Source organism: Tauraco erythrolophus, chromosome 6 (genome assembly GCF_009769465.1).
Source record: "Tauraco erythrolophus isolate bTauEry1 chromosome 6, bTauEry1.pri, whole genome shotgun sequence".
Lineage (NCBI taxonomy): Eukaryota > Metazoa > Chordata > Aves > Musophagiformes > Musophagidae > Tauraco > Tauraco erythrolophus.
This window is the reverse complement of record NC_141470.1, coordinates 9,971,696-9,985,536: the sequence shown is the minus strand read 5'-3', so window position 1 is coordinate 9,985,536 and position 13,841 is coordinate 9,971,696. Positions and strand designations below refer to the sequence as shown.

General features: G+C 42.5%; 1 protein-coding gene across 1 annotated transcript in view; it reads left to right on the top strand.

Annotated features, from left to right (window-relative positions):
* Window positions 1–833: 833 nt before the first annotated feature.
* Window positions 834–13,841, top strand: part of MOB2 (MOB kinase activator 2) — a 120,005-nt gene continuing 106,997 nt past the window's right edge. Inside the window, exon 1 of the mRNA XM_086613451.1 lies at window positions 834–918. Coding sequence (XP_086469577.1) covers window positions 902–918 — 17 coding nt within the window. The 5' untranslated portion in view covers window positions 834–901. The remainder of the gene's footprint in view (window positions 919–13,841) is intronic.

The window sequence follows — 13,841 nt, the reverse complement described above, 5'->3', positions numbered from 1 at the left end:
CGCCCCATCTCACATAGCCTTTGGAAATGCCACACCTCAATGATTCGAATGGAAAGGATTTCTCCCCTTTAAAACGGCTAGGATCGTTGACATCCCAAAGAGGTGTGGTGTTGGGCTGTCCGTGGCCAGGTATTGTCCCTCTGTTCTTGGTGGAGCTGGTAGCTGGTTACTTTTACAATTAAAGGAGCAAGAAAGGAAGAATTTTGAGGCAGCCAGCCCACGTCCCGCATCCAAGGCTCTGGGACTCTTTGGAGTGCCAGAAGGGGCGAGCGGAGCAGCGGTCCCTGTGCAGGAGCAGCTCGGGTCAATGCCTGGCAGCCCCGCGGGGCCTCCCTCCTTTCACCGCCCCCACGAATTAACACGTTTTGTCTCGTGCACAGCGCGGTGTGACCACCCCCGAGCCACCTCAGGAGCCCCGGCACGGAGCTCCCGTCAGGGATCCCGCGGCACAGCGAGAACTGCGCTGAGGCCCGCTCCCGGATGGCGGAACCGCCGCGGATGAGAAACGCTGGAGGGCGCTGGCGCGGGGTCCGACAGCCCCCAGGCCGGAGGCAGCCCCGCTGCACTCAGCCCCTGCCGCACCCGGGCGCGCCACGGCCCCTCGGGAAATGTCGCCGCGGAACGACATTTCCCAGCGCGCCCCGGGCGCCGGTTGCGGGGAGGGGGAAGGCGGCGGGCTGCTTCCGGGTTGGCGGCCGGCGGCCGCCCCGCCGTGTGTTTACTTCCGTCCGCCCCAGTGCGCGAGTGTCAGGCTGAGGGGGGCAGCCCGCGGCCGCCCCGCCCCGCCCCGCCGGAGCCGGGCAGCGGGGGAGGGAGCGAGGGAGGAGCCCGGTTCCCATGAGCGGGCGGTGAGCGAGGAGCCGGCGGCCGCGAGAGCTTCCCGGCGCGGCGGGACCCAGCCATGGACTGGCTCATGGGGTGAGTGGGGGCCCCCCGCTTCCTCCTCCCGCCGGAGCGGCTGCTCCGCTCCCGGGCAGCGCGGAGCCGCCGGGGGAAGCGCGGGGGAAGCGCCGGGCGGGGAGGCGGCGGCCGCGCCAATGACTAATCGGTTATCGGCGGCGGAGGCGAGCGGCGGAGCGCTCGCGTCCCGCGGTGACAGCGAGAGGGAGCGTCGGGGAAGGCGGCCGGAGCGCCCAGGGGCGAGCCCCTCTGGGTGTAGCCGGCGGCGCTGGAGGGGAGGAAGAGGCGCGGGGGAGCCCTCGCCTTGTCCCGAGCGGTCCCACTCTGAAAAAGTAACTTTTCGTTTCGTTTTTTTGAGGGAATGGGAAGGCTAGGCACTGCAGGTCTCTGCCCTTCCCGGGAATACAATGTGGGACCGGTACCTCTGCAGCAGAACATCGCTTTAGACCGGCGGGCTTGCCAAGGTTTAAATGGCTTTCTGCGGAGAGGAAGGAGAGACCTCGGCAGAGATTAAAGCCAAATCAGAGCCACGCCAGGGGGCTTGGGCAGCCTGGGATTAATAGTGCTAATTACACGGAGACAGAAGGTAGAAAGCGCTTTGCTGCTGGTTTGAGGTCTGGAAACCTCTGTGCAGGAGAGGGAGATGCAGTTGATGGGAGCGACCTGATGTGCTACCAGTATCCCGAGCAAAATAAACTCGCTTACATCTTGCGTGAATTGTGCTGGCAACCTGCACTCAGGTGAACTGTGAATAATTATGCTTCAAAATCGCATGAGCGGTAGGTTTATGCTTCAGCAAAACCAGTATTGCAGTGACAACTTCCTGCCCTTAGTTTCTTCTTTACAGTAGTTTGATCCGGTTACTGAATGTGATCTTTACCATCTAGGTTGCCTCCTCTTCTAGTTTGATGTACCTAGGATACAAAATAAACTGTTTTGTCGCAGTTCCTGGATGTGGTGTGTTAGGAAGATCACTCGTGCATGTGTGTTGCCTTTTGTCTGCAGCGGAACTGTTTGCTGGTGAAAGTATGGCACTTATTACTTATCTTCAAGCTATACGTGGCCGACTCTTGAGCCAGTTGTCAGTACCAGTTATGTTTTACTGTAAGCTTGACCCCTCAATCTGATAGAGCGAGTGCTGAACACCAGTGGGGTAGGTTTTGATGGCTGAATTTTTCTCCAGTAGGCTGAGCAGTGGAAATGCGGTATTTGTGGCATGTGGAGGGGTCTGTATGCCGTGTACTGCAGCACTTGTAAGTCAGAGGGCTGCACTTTATTGCTGCCCAGTGTTAATATAATGATAAGCTTGTTTTGATTTGTTTCATAACAACCACAAAGCACAGGTGGTCTGTTATATTTACTCTATAAAAGTAAAGGCTAAAGTGTCAAAAGTGCCACTGTAATTACAAAAAAAGTCAAACACAGGACTTATGCAAGACATTTGGATGACTCAAAATGCCTCATGCAGTTGTGTGAATTATGTTGTAAAGGAGAAAAGAATCAAGGTTTAGTTTAGCCAAACTCTCAATATGTTAAAATGCTGATTTTTGTATGAAAAATGTTTCGGGCTTTTTGAAGTTGCTATGAAACAATTGGTGTGTTCTGTACTTTTTACTCAGGGTGGGTGGATCCGTCCATGTGTGGAAAAAGACGTGCCTGTTTTCTCCATTGTAGTGGGAATGGATCCTGAGTCATTTGTGTTTTACTTGCTTGTTCTCAGCTATTTCCTGACACGTTTCTCGCCTGACCAAACCCAGTATTGTCCCACTGATGCTCTTAATGCTTTCTCCTTTAAAACTATTCTATTTATGTGAATTTTAGGGAGAGTTATGGCAGGGAGAGCATTGATATTTCGAAGGGGGGGAGGGGTAGAAGGCCTGAGGGACCCTTTCTTATTCTGTCCAAGTTATGTCTGCTGTTAGCAACTATGTATATAACTGAAAATATCCTTCTTGCTGTTTGAGAAAGAAGCTGAGGACATTTGTCTGTCAGGGCAGAAGTTTGGGTAATGTCACTTGTTCAGCCTTTCAGTGGAAACTTCATCTGTTTGGGTCTCTGGTGTGAGAAGGGAAGGCCTGCAGAAAAACCTGCAGAAATAGTAGGAAAATAGGTCACTCCCAGTAACCCCATCAGTTTGTGCTGATGTCTTGTTGTGGTGCCTCTGGAGAGCAAATTGTATCGGTCTGCTTCTTGATGTTGTCACTCTTTCTTAAATGAGTGTCGCCACCAATAAAAATACTGTGATCTTTCTTATTCCAACTGCTTTGGTAACGTGCTGGTTTGCAGTTAGTTTTCCGTGCGCTTGCTCCCAAGAACTGTTCTTGTGTGTCTCCTTATCAGTTATGCTTTCTTAGTGTTTCGGTATGAGGAACACCCTCTGTGTTTTAACTTCGTATTCCCAAGAAATTAACCTTCGAGTGCAAGTGTGTTAAATTAGGCAGCAGTAACAGTTGCTTCTGTTCTAGATCTCTACCCTTCAAGCTCGTGCTGCATTTATCCGATAGACGATTTAGAGTGAGATCTGCTTTATTCCTTGCTGGTCCTCCCCTTCACTTGTGGTCTCTTGGAAAGTGGGGGAAGGGTAAGTTCTAATCATACCACAAAGGGCAGCAGCCCAAGTGTCTGTGATCGCCTCAGAGTGCTCAAAAAACGGAAGCTGGAGCTTATAAACAATAGTGAATTTATTACGGATTAACAAACAGCTATAGGCTTACGTGGTCACACAGCAAAACTTCTCTGGGTGCTGCCTTCTGTTCAGTAAAGTGCTTCAAAATCCAGTCAAGTCCTAGGGAAGAGGCCTGAAAAAAATGAGCTGCTGGCATGTTACAGTGCTCGGTTTAGCACCAAAATAAACCCAGTGTCTTTTCTGTGGTCAGTCGGTGTCTTTCACCTTTCTGTCGAACGTAACTTTCATACCGATATTGGTGAAAGACTGTGGTTTCTTCCATGCATTCGCTTCGTTTTAAAAAAATAAACCAAAGTTTTGAGCTTTTTTTTTTCCGTACCTAATTTTGACTAGAGATCAGTGCTGCTTAATTACTTTGCTCACCAACATCTGACAGAGATCTACATTACCCTGTTTGGAAGAGGTTCCAAACTTGTGTGTTACAACTAGCATTGATATGCTCTTGAAGTTCAAAGTAGCAGCAAAGACAGGCGTTGTTCCTTCAGTTACAAACTTTGCTTTTTAATTTGTTTTAAAATCTGTAATTAAAAAGGAGTAAAACATATTAATGGTACTGGTAAACCTGACGCAGTGTCAGTTATTTTTAATCTTCAGCTGTGATGTCTGATGCTGTAACATATCTTTTCCTAATAGAAGAGAATTGTGAACTGTTTTGTAAAAAGGGGAGATAGAAACAAACTATTTTGCCAGCAATTACCTGTTAAACACAAAACATAATTTGAGGCTACAATCTGTACTATAAACTTTGTAGTTTAACAGGTTAGTAGACTATGCTGATTGAAGCTAAGAAAACTGCAACAGTTTATCATAGTTGTGATGGCAGAACACCTCTGTAGATGCATCTTAAACTGGGAAAAACGCTACCTCTGTGGAGTAGAGTTGGAGAGCTTTGTATAGTCTACTTGAAAAGCCTTCAGCGTGTACACCAGCCATGTAAAAAGGGACTTTTAGTGAAGAAAATGGGCAGGGGAGAAGATCTTTCATTTTTTCCTTTGCAAGAAATCTTCTGTTTCCATAAACTTATGGCGTTCCCTCTTGACTCTTACTTGAATGCCTCTGAGCACAGGAAAAACTCTGCATCCTCAAGAATTGAAATGCTACCTCTGAACTCTTAAATGAAAGTTATTTTCTGTTCAACATGTATCAATATTTTCTCTGCATCAAAGGACTGTGTTATTCCAGGATCAGTGTAAGCATCTTTTGTACTTGTGAGCTGCAGTGTCCAGTCTTTCACAGGCACTTCTGGAACCAGTAAAATGTCAGTGCCCTCATCCATGTGTCTTGGTTTCACTGTGGTACTAAGAACTCGTTTTCCGAGGGAAGGCTGCAGCATGTAGGAGCTTGTTAAAAATTAAATTTTAGATGCAAAACTTCTGTTGTGTAATAAAACTTTTTTTTTTTTCTTCTGGACAGCAGGGCATCTAGCATCTAGCTCTTGCAAGGGGGATTTCTGACAGTAAGAAAGAAGTTGTGGGAGCATGCTAACTTTACACAAATGTATTATCTCTCTGCCTCTCTGTGCCTTATGGTGACTTGGCAAAGACTCACAGCTCCTTCTTCCAGACTTAATTAGAGTATAAGTGGAGTAAAAGAGAAGGGGCTGTGTGCAACAGGGATTCCTCCTGTCTTTAGTTTTTAAGTTGTAGGTCTTGCTATCCATGCTGTTGTACCATCCACTGCTCAATTACCTGTTCTTTTATATGTTGCCCTGGTGACTGGGAAAGGAGGGCCTGAAAATGATTGAAGGCTATCTTTTTCTCACATCCCACATCTTCAGCTTTGGGGAGGGTTAGAAAAGCAGTGGCTTAGGTCAGGAAAACAGAGATGACAGAAGAAAGAAGCAAGTTCCTGATCAGAATGTTTGTGCCTGAAGACAGCACAGACAGGCTCGATCTACTCGGATGCTCTGTGATCTGCAAGGTAGAGCAAGTGGCTACAGCCGTAAACTGAAGAATGTCTAATCCAATGTAACACCCTTCACATTCGCAAGTTTTATTTTGTAATGTCAGTCAATCCATTGTAAACACCACATGTATTTGCTGCCTTGCATAGCCTGCGTCTGACCAGGATAGGTAGTTGGCAAGTGTGTTGCATTAAGACAGCACAGCAGCTATGCGAGTTCAGTCTTTTCAAGTGTATGCTATACTGATCATTTTTAACAAACAGTGCAAGAGGATTTCTCTAGGTCTGCACGCTGCTAGATTTGTCTGTTACAGAAGGCCTGCGTCATGCATTTATTTTATTTAGCTATGACTGTCAGGGGCTTAAAATAAAGCTAGCAGTTTTTCTACTTGTTTTGCAAATAGGGTTTTGCCACACTATCCCAGCAGTGATTTTTGAAGGCTAGAAGAAAAGTAGCATGCGCTGCTGTTTTGTTGTCTTCCATTCTACATTTATGGAAGTGTCTTCAAGAAATTTCCTCATAAGGCCGTAAGATACTGTCCAGTTCGAGGTACACTATGGTAAAACGTGAGTAGTGTTGTGATGCAGAGAAGTCCTAGCCTTGAGCTAGAACAGCTAAGGACTAGTTGTGGAAAAAGCACTCTAGTGTTCCAGTTCTGAGTCAGTAAAAATCCAATATGCTATTTTTTCAGCCGTTAGACTAAATCTTTGTTGCTTTTGAACGGGATGCATTAGCGTAGAATATCTCAAGTTGGAAGGGACCCATAAGGATCATCAAGTCCATTAATTGTGAGGAATGCTTCTTGTAGTGGGAACAGTGAGAAATCAGGCAGCGTATTTAGCTGTCAGCTTGACTGGTGCATAATACAGTTAAACCAAGAAAAGTACTGCTGTCTTTGCCTAGCAGACCTTTATATAAAAAGGTAGCTGATGATTTTTATTCTAAGTACTGCTTGAAACTCCTAATTATAGCAAATATGTCTATAAAAATGAAGAAAGGAAGAACGCTGGAAGTTTTTCAGCTACTGTAACCATAAGGAATGAAGGGAAGAAGAGGAAAGCATTCATCTTCGGTGAAGAAAATCTCCTGCCTTTTTCTAGGAGGAAGACAGCCTTATATTCTGCTGCAACCTCTCACCTTTCATAGCTTCCATGGTGTGTATATTTATTCTGTTTTTCAACTGACTTCACAACAGGTGTTTCCCTTGCATTACATTCCCTGCAAATTCTTGGCCTCATAGGCCATTTTCCCTACTTTGAGGGAGCTGAAAATAGTTCAGAACTGGTAAAGCAGACATGTCCAGTCCCATTGGGCTGGGAAATATTCATGTGTTCCTTATTTACTTCTATTTATAGGTGTAACATTACCTATGAGGTCCTAGGTAAATCTAGGTCTGTCTGAGCTGTTTGCACACAGTTCACTGCTTACTTATAAGACTTCAGTACTATTTCACATGCTTAACAGACGTGAGCAGTACCTCTACTAAACCAGAAGTTAGCCATGAGAACAGCTAGTGTAACAGTCCACACGTAAAAGAATATCTCCATTAAATATTAGCTTGTAATATTCATTAGTATAGTAGTGGAAGGGTGCTATTAGTTTGAAATGTGAGTTTCTAGGTCTATCATAGTTGTAAAAAGGGAGTCAGGACTGGATGAGAGCAATTTAAACTTTTCAGGTATGTTGTTTCGTTACGTCTCTGTGGTTCTGAAAGTGCTGGGCTGTATTACTGAGATTGTCATTGTTATGGCTTTTCTGCTGTAATGCAAAACAAATAAAAAAATAACTGCAAAACGTTGCTCCCTGAAGTGTCCTGGTGTAGTAATTATTGATTTCTTCGAGAAAATGCCAAATAAATCCTGCATTTTGAGACCTGTGTTGCCTTAGCAAACGGTAGAATCTGTATCAATCAGGCCGTTCCTTTCCTTTAGTCAGTATAATGCACGTGAGTACTGGTTTGTTCTTCTGGGAGCATTCTTTTTCCAACAAGGATTTTATTGAGGGGCAAGAAAAGTACATCGATCTCAAGGTGCCTAAAGTAAAATGAACTGTTACTTTCCTTAGAAAAAGAGTTGAGCATTCTAAAAGTGTAGCAATATTTCTTCCTTGCATCTCTGCCTGTTACCTGCTTCTCATTTGTACTAGCATCAGTATTCAGAAGGCCGATAGGTTGAGATGCTCATCTGACTGAAAACTAATCTTTTCTTTTTTTTTCTTTTTTCCTCTCCTAAGGTTAGATTTCAGCTAAACGAGTTCCTGCATCCTGTTTGTGTAGCTACATGAATAATGTTAATAGCACTATGGAGCTGGTGAGAATCTAAACCTTAGGAAGCACTCTTTTTGGTGGCAGCAGAGACTTAAATCAATTGAATGTAATCATGTAGTAATGTGATTATTAATGCAAATTACTCTGCAAATAATTACGGATTTTCTGATGATGTATCCTTTGGCTTGAACTGTTTGGGAGAACTGCAGAATATCTGAACATAGGAGATGGATGCTATGACTAGGCTGGTATCTTGGAGCAGATAACAGCCTCAGAGCACTGTCAGAGTTGCTGTCCTACTGTATTACATTCAGTTTATGGCAAAACTATAAATATACTTCATAGTGAGCTGGGTATTTATGGATGACTCTGAGTTTATAATTTGCTCTAAATCAGGTGTCACCTGCCCGAGAACATTGCTGGCTTTGTCACGGTGTGAATGTGAAGTTAGATGGTATTTTGGATGCGTGGCTGGATCCAGCAGTCTGATTCAAGAGAGTTTTCAGGAAGCTCGGTTCACGCATGATGGCCTACATAGCTTTGCCATATTTCACTGGCAGTTTCCATCTGTTACATCTACTGGATGTGGGCCCAGAGCAAGCATACTTGAAAGAGTAAAATTAATAAGAGACTGCAATTTTTAGATAGCTGCGTATACAAGTTTGAACTCGGTGTTGTCAGATCTGCATATTCTGCAACCATTGCTGACTATTAAACAACTTCAATGTGTGTCTCTGCTAGTGGAATGCTATTGAAGTAATCTTGTGCATCATTTTTAACCCATGTTTAGCCTTCTACAATCAGTGATAAGGCTGTGAAACTTACTAGGTTCAGTTTCTAAATGCTCTCCTTAGCAATTTTCCTACCCATCTTATTATGCAATTAAAAAAATTAAATAAATTAGACTGTGTCCGTCACTGTAATAAGCTTTGCAATGAATAAATGTGATTTAAAAAAATATTCTTGCAATCATGTTGTTTATAATATTACTGGAGAATGTTATATCAGTGAGACTACTTAAGGAAGAACTGTTGCTTCATGGCTTTGTTCCAGCACTTCAAACAGTTGTACTCTAGGAGCTTCCCTGCTCCTGAGACAGTGTGCAAATATTTTAAATAATTGAATTTCGGGGTTGAAATGAGTGTAACTGTAAATGGCTGAACAACAATACTATAATTTTAGCATTTGGTCAGGAAAAAAAAGGCAGTTTTGTCTGAAGTTAGTTTCATTTTATTCTGCCAGCCAAGAGAAACTGGTCAGGGTGCAAGTTCTTCATAAAATCCACAAAGCTCTGATTCTGACTGTGGAAAAAGAGCATTGAACACACATTAAAAAAAAAAACAAAGCCAAAACCAACAAGAAAAACCAAAAACCCCCAAACCAACCAGAATTGAGATACAATTTTCAAGGCCCTGAAGAATGTCAGAAATTAAACTGGAATCAAGACAGGAATGACTGTCATAGATCAAATTCCTTTTGAACATTCAAAGAGTAAATCCATTAAGCTAGAATGTAAGCATGCAGAAAACTCTGTTTTCAGCGAGCATCTTATGGGCTTTGGTGGTTAGGACAAAGTCAAAATGATCCAGGTCCGGTAACTTGAGCTCTTCAGAATATATCTGCGTGCCTTATCCCCCTCGCCCCCTCCTTTCTTCACTGTTCAGGTTAGAAAGGTGTTCATTGAATGTTTTTGTCAGTTTTCGATGACTGGATCACTGCTGTCCCTTCTCTACACTTAAATGTGTAAATAGTTGGGGAAGTTTCCTAGTATTTATACATAAGGCACAGAATTTGTTTGAAACAGCTTGCATAGAGGTGAACTTGAGACTGTTGTTTTGTTTTTAACTGATTCATTTTACAACTTTAGTGTTCCTTTAGCCTAGAATTTCCTAATTTAGGGAACTTTCTTTTGTATGGTTCTTCATAAACCAGCAGGGAGTTATTCAGGAAAGGCTTTGTTTCATACAGTGTATCTTCACAGGTTATGCAAAACTGGATAGAGATGTTTTTTTACAACAAGGTGTTTTGTGTCTACTTTGTGGATGGGCTCAGGTTACAGAGTTAACTCTGTGATTTCAAGTTTGTGTGAGTTGTGATAAATAGCTTTCTTTTCAGTCAGTCTTCTCTCTGGTGATACCCAGGCATTGCTAGAACTCCAGTCTGTAACCTTCATGATTGTCGTGTCTAATAAAGTGTTAGTGTGTGACTGCCTTCCATCAGATATAAAAGGGACCGAGCTTGTAGGGAGGGCTAATAACTTTTATTAGAACAACAGGTGTAGTTCAGGAAGAAGGAAGCAGCTTGTGGGCATACTCGTACCTATTGTTTATGTTAATGGATTGTCTTGAACAAAACCATGTGAGTACTGCAGCTCCATGTCAGCTGGATAAATCTCACTTGCTAATTTAGGAGGGAGCTGGTACCTTTTTAAGGAGCTGACCAGCCTACATTCAAAAAGCCACAGGTGGGCACTGGTCTTGCTATTTAAGGTTATCTGGATCTCTTCTAGGAAAAGAAAGAGATTAGAAATGGGAGTGTTTGCTGGTTCTGGTCTAGAGTATCCAGATCCTCAGATATACCTAAATCTCCTCCAATGTCATCTTTTCTTTTGTTCCGTGAGCCAGCCTTTCTTGCTTTGTAATTTCCAGTTGAGGTGCATGTGCTAACCTGCAGTTCTGAAATATTTATGGATCTCATCTATGTCTCCTTTTTGTTGTAGCCAGATAGTGCCATTTTTTGTTAGCTGATTTTTTTGAGATCTGGAAGAAGTCTGACTGGTAAGAGACGAACAGGAGAGATAGTGAAGGGGACACTTCAGCCTAATGACTATAGCTGTTGTTCTGTTCAGTTCTAGTTTTAATCTTGTAAAGAAGAGGGTCTTTTGGATGCCCCCCTGCTGTGCAGTTTGGTTTTTTTTTTGAGCATTAAGGAGTACTGTTTCTTCTGCACAGTATTCCTGGATGGATGTCTAACAGTAGTTGTCCTTACTCTGCCCCTTCCTCATTTGATTATTGTGGTGCTGTTGGTTATGAGCAGTTTTTGAAGACTAAGCTGAAATTTCAGTTTTTTTCGGATGTATTTATTTATGTTTCTTATTAGGGATATGATAGGCTTTTACCATGTGGTCTGGCATAGCACAGGTTTTAGCTTTCAGTTATGGGTGCTGTTAAAAATGCTGAATTTGGTGATTTGCATTCTTATGACCTCAGTGTCTGTAATGAGGTTGTCTCTCTTGCCCCACCCTGCTGAATATGAAGGTACTGGCCCGAGTCACTTGAGCTTGTTGAGGCTTGAGCTGGTGCAGTAAAGTGCTGTGAGAATTCATCTATGAAAGGGGAGATTCTGTGTTAATGCTTGTGATGCACAGCAAGTTTATAGGCAATGTGATTCCTTTACTTTTTAAAGGGTGGCCTTCTTGTTTTTACACAGTACTATCAGGTGGTGTTTTTTGTTTTATTTTTTTTTTAAAGTGTTTATAGGTGTTTTCCAGGCTTGTTTCAGGCAAGATGTGCCCAGTCATCTGCTAAAATGTAGGCAGCTGTTGCTATACGTGGTATAACTTTCCAGGTGGGCAAAACATTATCTAGATGTTCATGGACTTGCATTTTCTCGTTACTGTTAGTAGTAACGATCAGTTACTATTGATTGTTGACTATCAGTCAACAATCAGTGCTCTTTTGAATCAAGTTCATCTTGGTTTTAGGCAGATTGAAAACTTACTAGGTTGACTGGTTGGGAATACTTGAAATTAGTCGTCTTCTTAATGGAGAAATATTTTATGCAGTTCATGAAACACATGCAGTATAGTTATCCACTACCTTGCAGGACAAAATCACTTGCTGGTTTGGTTTTTTTTTTTGGTAGAAATTTATGTAGTCCTTTTTGTAAGTAAATAAAATAAATATTTTTGCTTGGTAGATCTATTAAATTCCCATGTTTAAACATTTTATTCTGGAAAATCAGCGCTTTTTTTTATTTTCTAGTTGGCAAAAATTTCTTGAGAAGGAAGTAACTTTGTAATAAGATAGACTCATTTCAGTAGATTGGTTCTACTTGTTTAGGGTGTGTCAGCTAGCTGCAGTACTTCTGAGCCTAGCCAAAAATGTAAAATAAAAGGCTGTTAAATATTTCTGTGGGCATCACAAGTTAAGCTAACGTGAAAATTGCTTAACTTCTGAATGACAACTTCCGTTAAGGTTTCAGTGTGTTTTAAGAGATAAAATTCAAACTCACCCAACAACTTGATTTGACTTCCTGTGTAGAAAAGCACTCTTGCAATGACAAACAGTGGAAAAAAAAAAAATTTTTTTTGAACAAACTTGAGAGTGCATGAGAGAGATCACCAGGCTGGTGGTCCTCAGTGTTAATAACAGCCTTTGCTGTCAGAGTAAACAGATGGAATTTGAGCAAAGAGGAAGCAAATGCAGGAAGAAGGAAGGTGCTTATACATGTAATAAAACTTTTCTAGTACATATATAATCATTTCCCTTCTGAGTGTAATGAAGTAATAATGGAATATAATTATTATTACTAAGGCTTTGATATTTCTATAAAGTACTGCACACAGTAGTGTCTTATGTAGAATCACTGTTTGTACTTGAACTGTAACTGTGAAAACAAATGCACAAAGAGCTTGGATCCGGGGAATTCCAGTACATGCCTGACCTAAAGGAGTAATTTATTGTTCATCCTGGTGTCTGTGGCCTGATTCGTCACACGTGCACATTTTGCAAATAGATGCCTGCAACATGCCACCCGTGTATCACAGTGTGCTGTCTGTGTTGCTGCCTGTTGTGACTTTTTGGGTGACTGTGAATGTATTACCTACTCGTTAATCTCTAGGCCAATAGTTCTTGTCCCATGGTTTGTATGTAATATGTGTGTAATAGATAATATTTTCTTCTACTCGGGGATTTAGCATGTCACTTGTGTCTGTGACTTTACAGACAAAGATATGCTAAAAATCAGTGTATGCAAAATTTGATGGTTTCACAAGTCAGGCCAAAAGATACTACTGATCAGTCTCAAGGGCTAAGACGGAGAAACACTGTCTTCTGAATAATGTGAGATTTAAACTCGAGGGCAACTAAATTCCAGGCCAGTGTGCTCTTTGTGGGCTACACAGTACCTGCGTGGGAAAGAACCTCTGCTTTCTAGAGGGCTTGCTTTGACAGCGTGATGGAGAAAGAAATGTGATTGGGCTTGAAGTGAGGAACTTGGTGCAAAATTGGGTCCTCTGCCATTTCCTTTGAAACTAGAGTTGAGTAACTGCTCCGTGTTTGCTGCTCTTATTATGTCGATCAAGTACTCTAGAAGTCAAACTAGGTGTCTGGTAAATGAGCTATGAAAAAGTACATGAGGCTTGGAGGAGGTCAAAGGTTGTTGTAATAGGGAAGCCAGACTGCACGTGCAAACCAAATCCACCCAGAGCTTCTTGCTCCTAGCAAAGTGAAATGTGAAGATGTACTTCTTTTTCCCTATTCCCCTTAATTCTGTGATCCAGTATCCTAAATCTTACACTTTTTAAAAATGATACATAAAATTTTACTAGCTAGATGGAAGGAGAGTTAATTTCATCTGTTTGGTATTGCTGACCAAGCAATGAAGTAGATCTGGTCTGAATGCATCCTTACTTTGGTATGTTTTGGATGAAAAATACCACATCGTTATGAAGGATGTTGCCAAGGTGAAGTTTCTCAAAGAGTCTGAAATTGACTGTTCCCTTGTCCTTTTGCCCAAATATATGGACTTTTTACATTAAAAAAAAAGAAAAGCAGGATCACGCAGCTGTGAGAACAGCTAATCCAGATTGGATCTGTGTTCCCACTGAAAGTAGGAATTTACAGGAACTATCCCTGTGGCTTGTTTGCTGAAGATCCCTGGAGACTAGTGATGTGGGTGGAGTGCATGGGACATCAAGTAAAAATGTTGCAAGATAAACCTGTCCAAAAATGAGCTTAATCTCCAAGGAAGACAATGGTTTTCATATAGCCATGGGCTACTCAATCATGCGAGGTTCCTAAATCAAATACTATTCCAGAGTGACAGCCAGCTACTAACATGAAACTCTCCATTGCTTTTTAATC